This window comes from Ovis aries, chromosome 3 (assembly GCF_016772045.2).
Source record: "Ovis aries strain OAR_USU_Benz2616 breed Rambouillet chromosome 3, ARS-UI_Ramb_v3.0, whole genome shotgun sequence".
Classification (NCBI taxonomy): domain Eukaryota; kingdom Metazoa; phylum Chordata; class Mammalia; order Artiodactyla; family Bovidae; genus Ovis; species Ovis aries.
In genome coordinates, this window is record NC_056056.1 from 164,056,439 (window position 1) to 164,074,961 (window position 18,523).

At 36.8% G+C, this 18,523-nt stretch overlaps 1 protein-coding gene and 1 pseudogene across 1 annotated transcript; both read right to left on the bottom strand.

Annotated features, from left to right (window-relative positions):
- Positions 1 to 322: 322 nt before the first annotated feature.
- Positions 323 to 1,258, bottom strand: LOC114113662 (olfactory receptor 6C2-like). Its single transcript, XM_042245272.1, has one exon. It carries the CDS (start codon positions 1,256 to 1,258, stop codon positions 323 to 325), a length of 936 nt encoding a protein of 311 aa, XP_042101206.1.
- Positions 1,259 to 12,988: 11,730 nt separating this feature from the next.
- On the bottom strand, positions 12,989 to 13,925 carry LOC101108477 (olfactory receptor 6C2-like; annotated as a pseudogene).
- Between the last annotated feature and the right edge of the window lie 4,598 nt (positions 13,926 to 18,523).

The window sequence follows — 18,523 nt, forward strand, 5'->3', positions numbered from 1 at the left end:
AAGTGCTGTTACTACAGTAATCCTGAGACTTCAGCCTTAACTCTCTGTGATCTATAGTGAAACCTCTGTTCCCATATGCCTGCTTATACTATCCTGATTATCCATATGCTTTTATAGATTATTGCTCTATTTAGTTAAATCATTATTTCTAATACATTCTATTGACAATTTTTAACTTAGATTCAAAAGAATATTTATTAAATTTTATCTGCTATATATGTATGTTCATTGTAATAATATGTATTTTGCTATTAATAAATTATAAGCTTCAAAACTGTTTCCTTCCTATCCTTTTGAGATGATATTTTTAAAGTATTTTTTCTTACTTAGATGAGAACAATGCGATTCTTTTGATTGAGTCCTTAAAGTCTTTCTTAACTTGGTTGTTTCTCAAGGTATAAATAAATGGGTTCAACATAGGTGAAACAGAAAAAATGAGGAGTGAAACCACTTTTTTAATGGCCACTTCTTCCTTTGCTGTAGGATTCATATAGATGAAGATGCATGTGCCATAGGTGATAGAAACCACAATCATGTGAGAAGAACAGGTTGAAAAGGCCTTTTTCCTTTGCTGAGCAGAAGGGAACCTCAAAATTGTCTTCACAATGCAAGCATATGACAGAACTACACAAGTAAGGGTCATATTTAGGGTCAGCACAGCACAGATTATAACCGTCTGTTCCATCAGCCATGTTTCTGAGCATGAGATTTTCACTAAAGGAAATGCATCACAGCCAAAATGATCAATCTTGTTAGAGTCACAAAATTTTAGATTTATACCCAGGCTAAGTGGTGGGATTAATACACACAAACCAGCTATCCAGCAAGAGATGATGAGAATTCTGCAAACTCTTTTGCTCATGATGGTCACGTAGTGCAATGGCTTGCAGATGGCCAAGTAGCGGTCACAGGACATGGTGGCCAGCATAAAAAATTCTGTTACTCCACATAGATCAGTAAAAAATACTTGAAGGGCACAAGCATTATAGGTAATGACCCTGTCACCTGTGGCTATGCTATACAGGTATCTGGGGATACAAGATGATGTGAAGGAGATCTCCAAGAAGGAGAAATTTTTCAAGAAAAAGTACATTGGCGTTTTCAGGTGGGAATCCACAAAGGTGAGTGTGATGATGGTCAGGTTTCCAGTTAAACTCAGTGTGTAGGTAAGGAATAGAAAGATAAAAATTAAACCCTGCAGCTCAGGGTCATCTGTCAGTCCCAGCAGAATGAATTTTCTTACTGTACCATTTCTCATCACTGACTTCTGACTTCTCTCCAATCTGTATGTGATATTCAGAGAAATTTGCTTATAGACTATTTTAACTGATTTAAAATTTAATGCATTTAATCATTTAGTCTATATATATAATGTGTTATATATATATGTATATATATATAAACATGTGTATTTTGCCTGTCTATCATGTGTTTAAAATTTTCCATTGTGACTTAGTTGATGCTGAGGAGCTACACTTTTATGGGTTGCAATAATATCTTTTGACTTTCAAGATTTTCCTTATTCAGAAATGAAATCAGAAAATTGCATCCTTGATTTTGTATCTTTTCTTGGCACTTTGAATCTTTTTAAAACAGTGCTAGAATAAGTAGGGTTTACTTCATAGACTCTAGAGAAAAATCTGAGGTCTTTGTTCCAAAAGAAAATTTTGTATGCTAGTTTCTTTTTAGGTTAAGTGTGCTTAATTCTTACAAATAAACTAAGACCTGCTGCTTGCACATCACCCACTGCTACATAGTCCACGTTTTTTTTTTTTTTCCATCATTGCCTTTACTGAACATGTGTGTTAGCCTGCTGCTGATATATATGATAATCGCCTTATCTTCCCTTCTACATCTTCCAGCCAAGGAATTAATCTTCATTGATACTACACCAGTAAAGACTCAAATATTTCTAAGATACAATTAGTGTTTCTTATATTGAGATTGTCTAACATCAATAAATAGAAAAAATTTCACCCTTTTTTGCCTGGTTCATTTGTTTTACAAGTGTATTTACTTTATTGTTTAACTTATTGTATTCTTTTCTTACTGACGTTGGTCAGGATTCATTGTAACTACTTACTCAGGTCCAATGTTTCTGATAGAGTAAAATCACTGACTGAGGATTACAGCTTACTTGAAAGTTAAAATCTTCTTAAGGAATTTACTCTTCCATTCAACAGCTGTCAAGTATTTATATCAAATTGATATGTAGAAGAAATAGACATACATATGTATTTGCAACCCATCCACCTTCCTTTCATCTTTCATAATAATCTCTCAGGTGATATGTACATCATTGTGAAATTTTACTCTGCACTTCAAACTTTGACCATCACGCAATTCTTGAAATACATCTAACTTTTTTTTACAAGACTATTTTATAATAGAAGTTAATAAGCATATTGACAATAAAATGTTAGTATCTGATTTCTGATTATTCTTTCAAACAAATGTTCAACATGGACACAGGGCTATGTAATGAGATGTGTCATTTTAGTAATTATGTTATTTTTGGGGGTATGTAAAGAGGAATGAAAGGGCATGCTTAAATACTTCTATATACAGGAAAACACTATTTTTATCTGAGATGTATCTATCCAAAGTTATCCTGAATATTTCTTACAATAACTTTGATACAGAGTTTTTTACATATGACATACACCTTCCAGGAAATGAAATTTATCCACACAAGGGAAATTCATTCTAAACACTGGCATCTCAAAAAAATACATTAAAAATAGAAATTACTACTGAAATACTTTTGTTTCCAGAGGAAAATATAACCAAGATCCTACGAAAGGAATTACAATTCAAGAGACAAACTTTATCATACTTACTCTTCTGTGAGTAGATCAAAGCTTCTGGTGCTTGTTTAAACATTGAAAAATTAAGATTACAATGCTAATAGTCATATTTTAATGAGGATGTTTATGTCTTCATATTAATTGGCTTGTCTTGGAAGGAATAGGGCTCCCTTTGTTCACCATCTCCAACAAATTGGAAAGATTTGCTTATGAAGCGCTTAGTGCTATTATGAATGTCAAAATATTTTCTTACTATCTCCATGATTGAAACAAAAATAAATTACAATAAGAGCTGAGGAATTCTCTTAACTGCTAGAGAAGACATGTGTTAAATCAGCAGGACAGAGAGAAATGCTTTTACAGTCAGTGTCAAATGTCACTTTATTTTTAATTTGCAGAAAATACCACGAAGTGACAAAAACAAATGGTCCTTGCTGACCTACAATCAAGAGTCATGATTTAATCTGAGTAATGAAGTTTGGCAAAAACACAACACAGGCTTCAGTGGGGACTGTGTCTTTGGAGACAGGAGGATGTTACAGCAGCATTTGACACAGGTCAGGAGGACAATGGTATCATTTAAATTACATAAATCATTAAAAATTTCCTTCACACATCACAAGCCATCTTGAAAGTTATATGAATAAAATCCTTAATTATATGAATATTTTATTATTGGACAATTCCCATCAGATAAGAGAAAGGAAAAGTTTATAAAATTACACAAGTCAAGCGTTTACATTACAGATCTTATCCTTCCAGATATTTCTATCTCAGCACAGACTATGTTATAGTATTTGTGAATACATAAAAATTTGCCACCATATCTTGTAATTGGATACAAAACATGTTTTTATGGTTGTACAACAATATGGGCTTCCTAGGTGGCCCAGTGGTAAAGAATCCTCCTACAGTGCAGGAGATGTAGGAGATGCGGGTTCAGTCTCTGGGTGGGCAAGATCCCCTGGAGAAGGAAATGACAACCTACCCCAGTATTCTTGCCTGGGAAATCCCATGGACAGAGGAGCCTGATGCGCTACAGTTCACAGGATCACAGAGACAAACAAGACTGAGCAACTGAGCACAACACATGTGTGCACAGCAATATGAATGTATTTAATGACACAAAAATGATCAAAATGGTCAATTTTGTTATGTATATTTCATGAAAATAGTAACATACACTTTTATATATTTAAACATTGTTTATCACAGAGAATCAATTTCTTTTTCCCAAAATAACATTGCCTCAATGATAATTTTGGCCAGTTTAAAAACAAAACCTGAACTAAGTATAGAATTATTTTTATTGTCCAAGGTTGCCATTTATTCTATCAAAAGGATGCTCATACAAATATATTTTAATGTGTGAGAATAATTTATAGAAGTGAAATTTATCAATAAAAATATGATTTCAGTTTTAGAAAATTTATATAATATTGTGGCTCAGCTGGTAAAGAATCTGCCTGATAAAGAATGTGGGAGACCTAGGTTCGATCCCTCTGTTGGGGAGATCCCCTGGAGAAGGGAAAGACTACTCACTCCAGTATTATGGCCTGGAGAATTTCATGGACTGTATAGTCCATGGGGTTACAAAGAATTGGAGATGACTGAATGACTTTCACTTCACTTCACTTCATAGAAATCATAAGATCAGTTTATATCAAACATTTGCACTATAATTAGATTTGGTAAGTTTTTTATACCTATTCATGTCTGGTTCCTTTACATTTCTTATATATGTATTTCAAGATTTTAAGTCTTTAAGTTTTGATACTAATTTTTGTCATATAGTTCATTTTATATAGTCATCTATCAAATATTTTTTGCTCTTTAGTTTTTAAGTACATTATGAGATATAATTGACATACAATAAACTGCACTACTTAAGGTGTGCAATTTGATATTTTGACTTATGTGTACTCCTAAGTGTCACCCCATCAAACTAATCCTTCATTTTCCAAAGTTTCCTTGTGCTCCTGTTTAATCACTCTTTCCTGCCCATGCTTATTGCTTCTGCTACTCACAGTCAATCATCCATCCATCTCTATCATTATAGATTAGTCTGAATTTTCTAAAATATTTTTGAATACAGTCATAGCATGTATTTATTTTTTCATTTTTCTAAAATATATTTTTTCACCTTTACTGAGGTATGAATGAGAATATATGCATATATAAAGTATAAAATTTGATAGCTTCTTATAAATGTATGTTGAGAAATAGCCACCACAATGAAAGCTCACTAGCATTCACTACCTGAAACAGTTACCGTTGTTTTGTTTTGGCTTATTTTTATGGCTTATTTTTATAGTTAAAATTTTAAATCATTTAAATGTAACTGATTTGTGTGAATAAAAAATAAAAATTTTCATTTTGAGATTTTTTTGTGTCTGAAGCAATTGTTATATAAACAATGATTTTCTTAATGAACTGAAAATATCCAACTTTTATATAACAAGTAAAGCAAAACTTTATATAAAAATAAAGGCTACTTTTTAGTGTATACTATTGTGATCTCAAATGTTCTATTGAACATTTTATCTTTTTTAAAGCAAGAACGATACTAATTTGATTTCACTGATCTACAATATGTTTTGATATTATTTAAAGTAAGCATCTATTCACTAATATTCATTTTTCATTTATGTGTTATTCATGAGATTTAACTACTTCATACTGAGATAATTTGTACAATCAAAATTTTTTAAAAAGTTGATTCTAACTGGAATTGTGTAAGATTTATCTATTGAGTGGGCAAATTAATATTTTATTTTGTGACACCTTGAATTCAGAATAGAATCTATTCTTTAGCAGTTATACTGATTGCTTTGATGAAGGGGCTTATTGCTGCTAAAATGTAGTCAACTGACTTTTCACTTCCATTTATCCTTTCATCATCCCAAATAACTAAATGTTCTTATTGTCTGTAAGTTTTCTATTAGATTTCTTTTTTAAAAAAATTATTTTTACTTTATTTTGCTTTATAATACTGTATTGGTTTGCCATACATTGACATGAATCAGCCACGGGTGTACATGAGTTCCCAATCCTGAATCCCCCTCCCACCTTCCACCCCATATCATCTCTCTGGATCATCCCCGTGCACCAGCCCCAAGCATCCTGTATCCTATATTGAACATAGACTGGCGATTCGTTTCTTACATGATAGTATACATGTTTCAATGCCATTCTCCCAGATCATCCCACCCTCTCCCTTTCCCTCAGAGTCCAAAAGTCCATTCTAAACATTCTATTAGATTTCATTGACTCTAATTAAATGTATGTCACACACGAAAAGGGTTTGTAAGGTTAATTATTCAGATAATGAAGTTCTCTGAGAAGAGCAGAAATTCTCTGCTTTTCAAGCTGGTCTGAAAATGGCATGAGAGAACAGGAAAAGAAGACTGGCTTGGTTCTACAGTGGTGAAACGGTAGGGATGGGGTGAAATTACCTGCATGTGGTCTCAACATCCTGCCAGAGCCAAAGAAATGAATGCTTGAGCTTTCTTATCAGTTTACCCAATATGAGCAGAAGGAGGGGCTTTCCAGGTGGCGCTAGTGGTAAAGCTCCTGACAGTCAATGCAGGAGATGTATGAGACGTGGGTTTGATCCCTGAGTCTGGACAATCCCTTGGAGGAAGGCATGGCAACCCACTTCAGTATTTTTGCCTGGAGAAACCCATGGATGGAGGAGCCTGGCAAGCTACAGTCCATAGGGTTGCACAGAGTCAGACATGACTGAAATGACAGCACGCAGGCATATACAAGCAGAAGACAGAGAAGTATTAGGGAAGCACACTGATTGAAACTGCCCACCCTGGCCAGGCACCATAGTAACCATTTGCATGAGTTGTTTTACGACAGGAGATCCTGATAAGGAATATGGAACTAATAAGCCACCACCAACCGGAAGAGTTTGGGAAAGGTCTAAAGGAGACATTGCGTGTCCTTCTACTTCCCAGAATCTTTCTCGCTAGCATCCATCTTGGCTGAGTGATGCGTGTGCCACCAGGAAAGACTCTGAATTAGAATGATTGGTCAAAGGCCACCCTGAAACTAATCCCATATTGCCAGCCACACTGCAGAGCAGTTCTCCTGGGTTTCCTTACCCTACTGCTCTCCACCTGGGTGCCCTTTCCCAATAAAATCTCTTGCTTTGTCAGCACAAGTGTGTCCTTGGACAATTCACTTCAGAGTGTTAGACAAGAGCCCAGTTTCGGGCCCTGGAAGGGGTCCACCTTCCTGCAACTGAAGTGAGACTCAAAAGCTGACAACAGACCTCAAAAAATTTAGTCAGACCCTTTAGTAAGCTTGCTGCTGCTGCTGCTGTTGCTAAGTCACTTCAGTCGTGTCTGACTCTGTATGACCCCATAGATGGCAACCCACCAGGCTCCCCCGTCTCTGGGATTCTCCAGGCAAGAATACTGGAGTGGGTTGCCATTTCCTTCTCCAATGCATGCAAGTGAAAAGTGAAAGTGAAGTCATTCAGTCGTGTACAACTCTTCGTGACCCCATGGGCTGCAGCCTACCAGGCTCCTCCATCCATGGGATTTTCCAGGCAAGAGTATTGGAGTGGGGTGCCACTGCCTTCTCTGAGTAAGCTTGCATATATTCTCATATGGATAGGGGTGACTATATGCAACCAGTTATAGTTTAAAACAAACATCACTGGTGAAGTGAGAGAAACCCTTTTAGATACAATTTATAGACTTTTAATATAGTAAGGGAGCTTGACTTTCCTACTTCTTTTAACCTGTATTGAACATGTGGTTGAAGGTTCTGCAGCTGTGTAGCAACCAAGAAGTGAAAATCTCATGTAAAGATGCACAGAACATGAGGTTCAGAAGAAAGCAGATCTGAAGATGCTGTTAAGCTACCATATAAAATCTCACAGTCTTTTTATGGAAGGCAGTAGTTTATAGGAGTGCTGAGATAGTCATCTCCTCAGATATTGGGTCTATCAAGTATGTGCAAGTTAGAAAAATAAAAATAAGGCTGAAATCACAGAGAAAAACAAAGAAAATAAGATATTGTGTCTCAATGAATGTTAAATAAGATGCAGAAGCTAAGGAGAACACTTCAAGTGCATTTGAATGAGATGCTTCTCAAGGAGAATGGGCAAAGTTAGAAAGGTAGGAAGAGAGAGATTTGGATTTTCCTTCATTTGCATACTACTAGTTGATTGTATTTAGATTTTAAGATTGCCTATAGTGTTAAATGTTAACAGAAGAGTTGAAGTATCCAAATACAATAGTTTTATGCCCCATCATCCAACTAGGGAGACCTCTCTATTTTTTTTTTTGTAAATTTTCAGCATTTGATTAGTTGCATAATTTGGGGTGAAATAAAGCTTGGTGACAAAGAAGTTGAGATGGTCAAAGTTCAGAAATAAAACCAATAAAACATTGAAACAGTAATTAGTAAAAGTTTATTGTGTCTATACCACAAAGACAGTTTGTGAATTGAAAGTCCTCAAACCAGACATGGAATGAGACTCTAGAGTGTATCGTGGCACATCCCCAGTGGTCCAGTGGTGAAGAATCTGCCTACCAATGCAGGGGATGCAGGTTCAATCCCAGGTCCAGCAAGATCTCACATGCTGTAGGATAACTAAGCGCATGTATCACAACTACTGAGCCCATGGGTCCTAGAGCCCGTGCTCTGCAATAGGAGAAGCCACTGCGGTGAGAAGCCCAATCCTCATAACTAGAGAGTAGCCCCCACTTGCCACAATTAGAGAAAGCTCACATGTAGCAATAAAGACTCAGCACAACCAAAAATAAATAAATAAATAAATTTAGAAAAAGAGTATATTGTTTTAAAGCAGCCTATATATTAAGAAGAAAGTGACTGTTTATTCTTTACAGTGACTGTTTATAATATTAGAATTTTCTTAAATAGTGGGAAGTTGGTTAGTGATGACCTTATATCAACTTTGGGAAAAAGTTTTTATAAGTTTTACTTATGATTTCCAAAGGCATAAACAACAAAAAACCCAAATTAGCTTTGTCTGCTTAGGGAATTTACAAGGATGGTCTCCATTTGTTTTTGATTTTAATAAGATAAGAAAATAGAAAATTAGATTTTTCCGTCTGAACTCACTGTTTGACCTTTATGTTATTTCCATTAATGACTTATTCCTTATTCCTGTCTCAGATTTTTAAAGGGCAAAACCTGAACTCAGCCACTTATCCCAGAGAATGAAGAGTTCATGGTTATTACTGGGCGGGCTGTTTCTTGGAAAAGGAGAGAGAATTGCCAAAACAAATGGTGTTACCCTGTTCTCTGAAGTTTAGTTACTTCTAGTTTTCTTTACTTAAAACCCATAGGTTAAAGATACAATCATATCAGAGTGTTAGGAAAGAGTGTTCTGTTATCACAGAAGGTACTAGAGTGTAGGAAGCAAGGTACTCACTTTGGGCACAAATTTGATGAGTGGGTGCCAGAAAACTGAGTATCATCATAAATTCATACTTTAATGCAATATTTGTAAAAAATCAAAATTAATGCAGAAATATATTAGGAACAAATATTTAAAAATATTTGCAAACCGTATACCTAATAAGAGGTTGATATTCAGAATGCATAAAGAATTCCTACAACTTAACTACAACAAAAGGACAAAAATGGGTAAAAAGGACTTGAATAGATATTTCTTCAAAGGTAATATATGAATGGTCAACAAGCAAATAAAAAGATGTTGAACATGACCAATCAACATAGAAATATAGATAAAAAACATAATTATGTGTAACCTCACACCTATTAGGATGGATAGTTTTCAAAAATCATAAAATAACATGTGTTGGCAAGGATACAGAGAAACAGGACATTTACACACAGTTGATGGGATTGTAGAAATGGTGAAACCTCTTGGGAAAAGAGTATTAAGATTTCTCAAAAAAAATGAGACTACCATATGGTCAAGTGGGCTTCGAAGGTGGCATTAGTGGTAAAGAACCTACCTGGCCAATGCGCGAGATGTGAGAGGTAGGTTCTATCCATAGATCAGGAAGATCGCCTGGAGGGAGGGCACAGCAAACCACTCTGGTATTCTTGCTTGGAGAATCCCAGGGACAGAGGAGCCTGGTGGACTACAGTCCACAGGGTCGCAAAGAGTCAGACAGGACTGAAGTGACTTAGCACTCACACACACACTAATGATCAAGCAGTCTTACTTCTGGACAGATATAAAAATAAAAAAAAATTGAAAGAAGGGTCTGAAAGAGATATTTTCACACTATACTTGTAGGAGCACATCTTTGTAAAATATTAGTGAAGATCATACTTATGCTTTTGCAATGTTAAAGATAATCATTGAGAAAACAATTATGCCTTATAGTGGATTCCTTGTCTATAACCCAGGGGATCTTAGTATTTTGCTAGCTTAATTTTCTTGATATTTAGAGCTTTAATTTGCTGAGATTTGCTTGCTTCTGTTCATCTAATTTACTATATTTGGGACTTGCATTGTATTATATATTTCAGCACTAACTTGTTTTATTATGTCAGCAGATTTTATCTGATCTTGGCCACCAGGGTGATGAATTAACAGGGAGGTTGTGCTTTAGAGTTAACAGAGAGGTTTTCACTTTAGAGTGAATCCAATGAATGAGGTTCGTGACATTGTATAGGAGACAGGGATCAAGACCATCCCTATGGAAAAGAAATGCAAAAAAGCAAAATGGCTGTCTGGGGAGGCCTTACAAATAGCTGTGAAAAGAAGAGAGGTGGAAAGCAAAGGAGAAAAGGAAAGATATAAGCATCTGAATGCAAAGTTACAAAGAATAGCACGAAGAGATAAGAAAGCCTTCCTCAGCGATCAATGCAAAGAAATAGAGGAAAAGAACAGAATGGGAAAGACTAGAGATCTCTTCAAGAAAATTAGAGATACCAAGGGAACATTTCATGCAAAGATTGGCTCGATAAAGGACAGAAATGGTATGGACCTAACAGAAGCAGAAGATATTAAGAAGAGGTGGCAAGAATACACGGAAGAACTGTACAAAAAGATCTTCATGACTCGGATAATCACGATGGTGTGGTCACTCATCTAGAGCCAGACATCCTGGAATGTGAAGTTAAGTGGGCCTTAGAAAGCATCACTAGGAACAAAGCTAGTGGAGGTGATGGAATTCCAGTTGAGCTCTTTCAAATCCTGAAAGATGATGGTGTGAAAGTGCTGCACTCAATATGCCAGCAAATTTGGAAAACTCAGCAGTGGCCACAGGACTGGAAAAGCTCAGTTTTCATTCCAATCCCAAAGAAAGGCAATGCCAAGGAGTGCTCACACTACTGCAGAATTGCATTTATCTCACATGCTAATAGAGTACTGCTCAAAATTATCCAAGCCAGGCTTAGGCAATAGGTGAACGGTGAACTTCCTGTTATTCAAGCTGGTTTTAGAAAAGGCAGAGGAACCAGAGATCAGATTGCCAACATCTGCTGGATCATGGAAAAAGCAAGAGAGTTCCAGAAAAACATCTACTTCTGTTTTATTGGCTATGCCAAAGCCTTTGACTGTGTGGATCACAATAAACTGTGGAAAATTCTGAAAGAGATGGGAGTAACAGACCACCTGACCTTCCTCTTGAGAAATCTGTATGCAGGTCAGGAAGCAACACTTAGAACTGGACATGGAACAACAGACTGGTTTCAAATAGGAAAAGGAGCATGTCAAAGCTGTATATTGTCACCCTGCTTATTTAACTTATATGCAGAGTACATCATGAGAAACGCTGGACTGGAAGAAACACAAGTTGGAATCAAGATTGCCAGGAGAAATATATCAATAACCTCAGATATGCAGATGACACTACCGTTATGGCAGAAAGTGAAGAGGAACTAAAAAGCCTCTTGATGAAAGTGAAGAGGAGAGTGAAAAAGTTGGCTTAAATCTCAACATTCAGAAAACGAAGATCATGGCATCCAGTCCCATCACTTCATGGGAAATAGATGGGGAAACAGTGGAAACAGTGTCAGACTTTAAATTTTTGGGCTCCAAAATCACCACAGATGGTGACTGCTGCCATGAAATTAAAAGACACTTACTCCTTGGAAGAAAAGTTATGACCAACCTAGATAGCATATTCAAAAGCAGAGACATTACTTTGCCAAATAAGGTCCATCTAGTCAAGGCTATGGTTTTCCAGTAGTCATGTATGGATGTGAGAGTTGGACTGTGAAGAAGGCAGAGCGCCGAAGAATTGATGCATTTGAACTGTGGTGTTGGAGAAGACTCTTGAGAGTCCCTTGGACTGCAAGGATATCCAACCAGTCCATTCTGAAGGAGATCAACCCTGGTATTTCTTTGGAAGGAATGATGCTAAAGCTGAAACTCTAGTACTTTGGCCACCTCATGCGAAGAGTTGACTCATTGGAAAAGACTGATGCTGGGAGGGATTGGGGGCAGGAAAAGAAGAGGACGCAGAGGTTGAGATGGTTGGATGGCATCACTGACTCGGTGGACTTGAGTCTGAGTGAACTCCAGGAGTTGGTGATGGACAGGGAGGCCTGGCGTGCTGCGATTCATCAGGTCGCAAAGAGTCGGACACGACTGAGCAACTGAACTGAACTGAACTGAACTGAACTAAATAAATCTAACCTTCAAGTCTTTGGGTTTTAAAGTTTCTTTTACAAGGTCAGTGTGGATTTCCAGGTGTCTAAAGTCTTATATTTTCCTTTCCATGGTTAAAATTTATTCCTTTTTTCTCAGATGAACTCATTTTTATGTTGAATAATTAACTCCTTCTTGAGAAGAGTAACCACAATTATATAAGCGCATTTTGGATATTTGGCTTAAGAAACACAATGGATACTATTACTCCATTATTTTCTTACCAGTTCAAGGATTCAATTTTTTCCAGGTAACATTTAATAGTTCTTTTATTGATCAGAACCAAGTTAGAATTTCAGTAAGCTCCTTTACCTTCTCTTGATATGAGATGTCATCTTGGAGAAAGTTTGTTTTCAACAAAAGTTGAAATAACTCAAGTTGTTTATTTCAGCAAGCATTGAAAAGATGATTTTAGGTCCAAGATTCAGTAATAACAGTGGTATGAGCCTGTTAATATGAACAGACAATATACTAGGATTTAATAGTTCATAAACGAAGATTGTGACCTTGAGGCCCATTGCTCTTTTTAAATTGATATTCTATGCTTGGTTTCAACATTTCTTTACTTCTTTGAGATCAATGAAATTCTTTTGGTTAAGTCTGTAAAAGCTTGTTTCACTTGCTTGTTCCTTAAGCTATAAATAAATGGGTTTAACATGGGGGCAATTGAAGTAGTAAGCAATGACACACACTTATTAATTGTCACTTCATCCTTTGTTGAAGGTTTGACGTAGATGAAGATACAACTGCCATAAGTGATGGAAACCACAATCATGTGAGAAGAACAGGTAGAAAAGGCCTTCATCTTTTGCTGGGCAGAAGGGAACTTTGTGATGGTCTTGATGACGTATATATACGACAGAACTACACACAGAAATGTTCCAATGTCAGTCAACACAGCAAGGGCAACAACCATCTGTTCTATGAACCATGTGTCTGAACAAGAGATCTTCATCATAGAAGAAGCATCACAGAGAAAATGATCAATGACATTAGAATCACAGAATTCTATGTTTAAGCCCAGGCAGACTGGTGGAAATATGACCAGCCAACCTGCTATCCAGCAACAGACAACAAGCCATCCACAGACTCTGCCATTCATGATGGTTGCATAACGTAAGGGTTTGCAGATGGCCACATAACGGTCATAGGACATGATAGCCAGGAGGAAAAATTCTGTTATTGCAAAAGAAAGACAAAAATAGTTGACTAACACAAGCATTGTAGGAAATAGTCTTGTCCCCAGTTGATAAACTGTATAAGAATCTGGGAATGCACACCGTGGTGAATAAGGTTTCTAAAAAGGAGAAGTGTTTGAGGAAAAAGTACATGGCAGTTTTAAGGCGAGAGTCTACTAACGTGAGTATAATGATGGTTAGATTCCCAGTGACACTCAATAAGTAGGATATAAACAGAAATATAAAAATCAAAACCTGCATTGGAGGATCATCTGTCAGCCCCAGCAATATGAATGTAGGTAATGATGTATGGTTTCTCATTGTTGACTTATACTTATCAAACTCCTCAGAAACTCAAGTGACATTGAACTGAGAAAACTTGCATGAAATTATGAGGCCATGGCTATTGGGTGAAAATAACTAATCACAGCAATGAATAGTCATTTTCTTCTGTGAGTCATGCTAATGATGAGTGAAAACTTCTGAATTCTCAGCTATTTTGATGTGCATTATAGGAATCCTTATGATCGTGTTTTTCTGAGATGTTTTTACTAGTGTTCATATACCACCTTGCATGCTCTCACACCTCTATTTTTAATTAATCTAAACTCTGTCCTTAATTCTCTGAAATATATTAAGCTATAGAATTAGAAATGTCATCCATGTGATACTGTTTTGTAGATTTTATACTGTTCTTTTGCTCCTAATAATTCTTCACTATTCACAAGTTTGAATGAGTGTACATAAGCTTTGAAGTGTGGGTTCCTGTTAAATGCAAATAAATGGCTGAGTTTGACATTTTATGCAGAGTCTGGAGGTCATGTGTGCAGTATTTGAATGTTTACTGTTACTGCAATGACCAAAAAAGTTATTTCATTTTATACATTTTACTTTTGGTGTCAGAATTGTCATCCAAATAATACCCATTTGCTTTCCAGTCTTGCTATTAATCCTGAAGTTTCTACATCAATATCCAACTTTCCTTCCATTTTTCACTCTAATAGAACACAGTGTTTGATAAGTACTACATAAACAAGTTTCCTGCTGCTGTATTGGGTAAAAAAAACTATTATATGCCAAAACTAAAAACCCTGAAGAATTTAACCTCAGTTGTTAGTACTTGCAAGGTCAGAAAGGACGAGAGGAGACAGGATGAGACACAGATTGGAGGAAACTTAAGGACACAGGACATTTTCATTTCAAGTAGTAATTTGCATTGGATCTTGCAACAGAAAATGACATTAGTGGTAAAATTAGGAAAATCCAAACAAAATAATTATTTAATTAATTAAATTAATTTCCTAGGTAATCCTTCTTTCCTCTGAGAACCTGAAATCCTATGATTCCCAATCAGTCTCTTCCTGTTCCTCTAGGGACTCACAGGCCCCAGTGAAGGAGGCAGCACTTTGCAGATGCTCAGTCTTAGGGATCCCAGACAGAGTCAGTAGCCAGCATGCAGCTCCAGCTCTAGGCGGTGGTAGTGGGTGGCCAGGGAGCACCGCAGAAGCAGCAGCAACCTAGGTGCCTACCCTAGCCTGGCCATGAACTGGATCCATCCTTAAATTTCCATTTTAATTATTAACATTGTATACAGTGTATACAATGCTGTTAAAGTGCTGCACCCAATATGCTAGAAAATTTGGAAAACTCAGCAGTGGCCACAGGACTGGAAAGGTCAGTTTTCATTCCAATCCCAAAAGAAAGGCAAAGACAAAGAATGTTCAAACTACCACAATTCACATTCACAATTACACTCAATTCACATGCTAGCAAAGTAATGCTCAAAATTCTCCAAACCAGGTTTCAACAGTACGTGAACTGAGAACTTTCACATGTTCAAGTTGAATTTAGAAAAGGCAGTGTTTTATAGTTTTCTATATATAGGTCTTTAGTTTCTTTAGGTAGATATATTCCTAAGTATTTTATTCTTTTCGTTGCAATGGTGAATGGAATTGTTTCCTTAATTTCTTTTTCTACTTTCTCATTATTCGTGTATAGGAATGCAAGGGATTTCTGTGTGTTGATTTTATATCCTGCAACTTTACTATATTCATTGATGAGCTCTAGTAATTTTCTGGTGGAGTCTTTAGGGTTTTCCATGTAGAGGATCATGTCATCTGCAAACAGTGAGAGTTTTACTTCTTCTTTTCCAATTTGGATTCCTTTTATTTCTTTTTCTGCTCTGATTGCTGTGGCCAAAACTTCCAGAACTATGTTGAATAGTAGCGGTGAAAGTGGACACCCTTGTCTTGTTCCTGACTTTAGGGAAATGCTTTCAATTTTTCACCATTGAGGATAATGTTTGCTGTGGGTTTGTCATAGATAGCTTTTGTTATGTTGAGGTATGTTCCTTCTATTCCTGCTTTCTGGAGAGTTTTTATCATAAATGGATGTTGAATTTTGTCAAAGGCCTTCTCTGCATCTATTGAGATAATCATATGGTTTTTATTTTTCAATTTGTTAATGTGGTGAATTACATTGATTGATTTGCGGATATTGAAGAATCCTTGCATCCCTGGGATAAAGCCCACTTGGTCATGGTGTATGATCTTTTTAATGTGTTGTTGGATTCTGATTGCTAGAACTTTGCTGAGGATTTTTGCATCTATGTTCATCAGTGATATTGGCCTGTAGTTTTCTTTTTTTGTGACATCTTTGTCAGGTTTTGGTATTAGGGTGATGGTGGCCTCATAGAATGAGTTTGGAAGTTTACCCTCCTCTGTAATTTTCTGGAAGAGTTTGAGGAGGATAGGTGTTAGCTCTTGGATGCTCAACATCACTCATTATTAGAGAAATGCAAATCAAAACCACAATGAGGTACCACTTCACACCAGTCAGAATGGCTGCGATCCAAAATCTGCAAGCAATAAATGCTGGAGAGGGTGTGGAGAAAAGGGAACCCTCCTACACTGTTGGTGGGAATGCAAACTAGTACAGCCACTATGGAGAACAGTGTGGAGATTCCTTACAAAATTGCAAATAGAACTGCCTTATGACCCAGCAATCCCACTGCTGGGCATACACACCGAGGAAACCAGAATTGAAAGAGACACATGTACCCCAATGTTCATCGCAGCACTGTTTATAATAGCCAGGACATGGAAACAACCTAGATGTCCATCAGCAGATGAATGGATAAGCAAGCTGTGGTACATATACACAATGGAGTAGTACTCAGCCATTAAAAAGAATTCATTTGAATCAGTTCTGATGAGATGGATGAAACTGGAGCCAATTATACAGAGTGAAGTAAGCCAGAAAGAAAAACACCAATATAGTATACTAACACATATATATGGAATTTAGAAAGATGGCAATGACGACCCTGTATGCAAGACAGGAAAAAAGACACAGATGTGTATAACGGACTTTTGGACTCAGAGGGAGAGGGAGAGGGTGGGATGATTTGGGAGAATGGGAATTCTAACATGCATACTATCATGTAAGAATTGAATCGCCAGTCTATGTCTGACGCAGGGTGCAGCATGCTTGGGGCTGGTACATGGGGATGACCCAGAGAGATGTTGTGGGGAGGGAGGTGGGAGGGGGTTCATGTTTGGGAACGCATGTAAGAATTAAAGATTTTAAAATTTAAAAAATAAAAATTAAAATAAATAAATAAATAAATAAATAAATAAATAAAAAAAAAAGAGAAAAGGCAGAGGAACCAGATATTAAATCGCCAACATCCGTAGGATCATAGAAAAAAAGCAAAATTTCAAAAACACCTACTTCTGCCTCATCGACTATGCTAAAGCGTTTGACTGTGTGCATCACAATAGACTGTGGAAAATTCTTCAAGAGATGGGAATATCAGATCACCTTATCTGCCTCCTGCAAAACCTGTATGCTCGTCAAGAAGCAACAGTTAGAATGGGACATAGACAACAGACTGGTTCCAAACTGGGAAAGGAGTATGTTAAGCCTGTATATCATCACCCTGCTTGTTTAACTTATATGCGGATAACATCATGTGAAATGCTGGGCTGTATGAAGCACAAGAGGGAATCATGATTGCCAGGAGAAATATCAATAACCTCAGATATACAGATGAATCACCCTTATGGCAGAAAGTGAAGAGGAAAAAAGAGCCTCTTGATGAAAGTGAAAGAGGAGAGTGAAAAAGCTGCCTTAAAACTCAACATTCAGAAAACTAAGACCATTGCATCTGGTCCTATCACTTCATGGCAAATAGATGGGGAAACAATGGAAACAGTAATATACTTTATTTTCTTGGACTCCAAAATCACTGTAGATAATGACTGCAGCCATGAAATTTAAAGACACTAGATCCTTGGAAAAAAAGCTATGACAAACCTAGATAGCATAATAAAAAACAGATATTAGTTTGCTGACAAAGATCCATAGAGTCAAAACTATGGTTTTTCTGGTAGTCATGTATGGATATGAGAGATGGACCATAAAGAAGGCTGAGGGCCAAAGAATTGATGCTTTTGAACTGTGGTGTTGGAGAAGATTCTTGAGAGTCCCTTGGATGCCAAGCGGATCATACCAGGCAATCCTAAAGGAAATCCACCCTGAATATTCATTGGAAGGACTGATGCTGAAACTGAAGCTCCAATACTTCGATCACCTGATGTGAAGAGCTGACTCATTAGAAAAGACCCTGATGGTGCAAAAGGTTGAAGGCAGGAGGAAAAGGGGATGACAGAGGATGAGATGATTGGATGGCATCACTGACTTGATGGATATGAGTTTGAGAAAACTCTGAGAGGTGGTGAAGGACAGGGAAGCCTGGCATGCTGCAGTCCATGGGGTCACAAAAAGTTGGACACAACTGAGTGACTGAGCAACACAACACAATGTTAATTCCTTGGCAATAATTATTGCACTATGATTATGCAGGATGCCACCTTTAGGAGAGCTGTGTGAAGGATATCTAGGAACTGTCAGCATTA

What these genes read in the sequence shown, in the direction of transcription:
- LOC114113662 (XM_042245272.1), bottom strand. Translation starts at nt 1,258, where the DNA reads ATGAGAAATGGTACAGTAAGAAAATTCATTCTGCTGGGACTGACAGAT.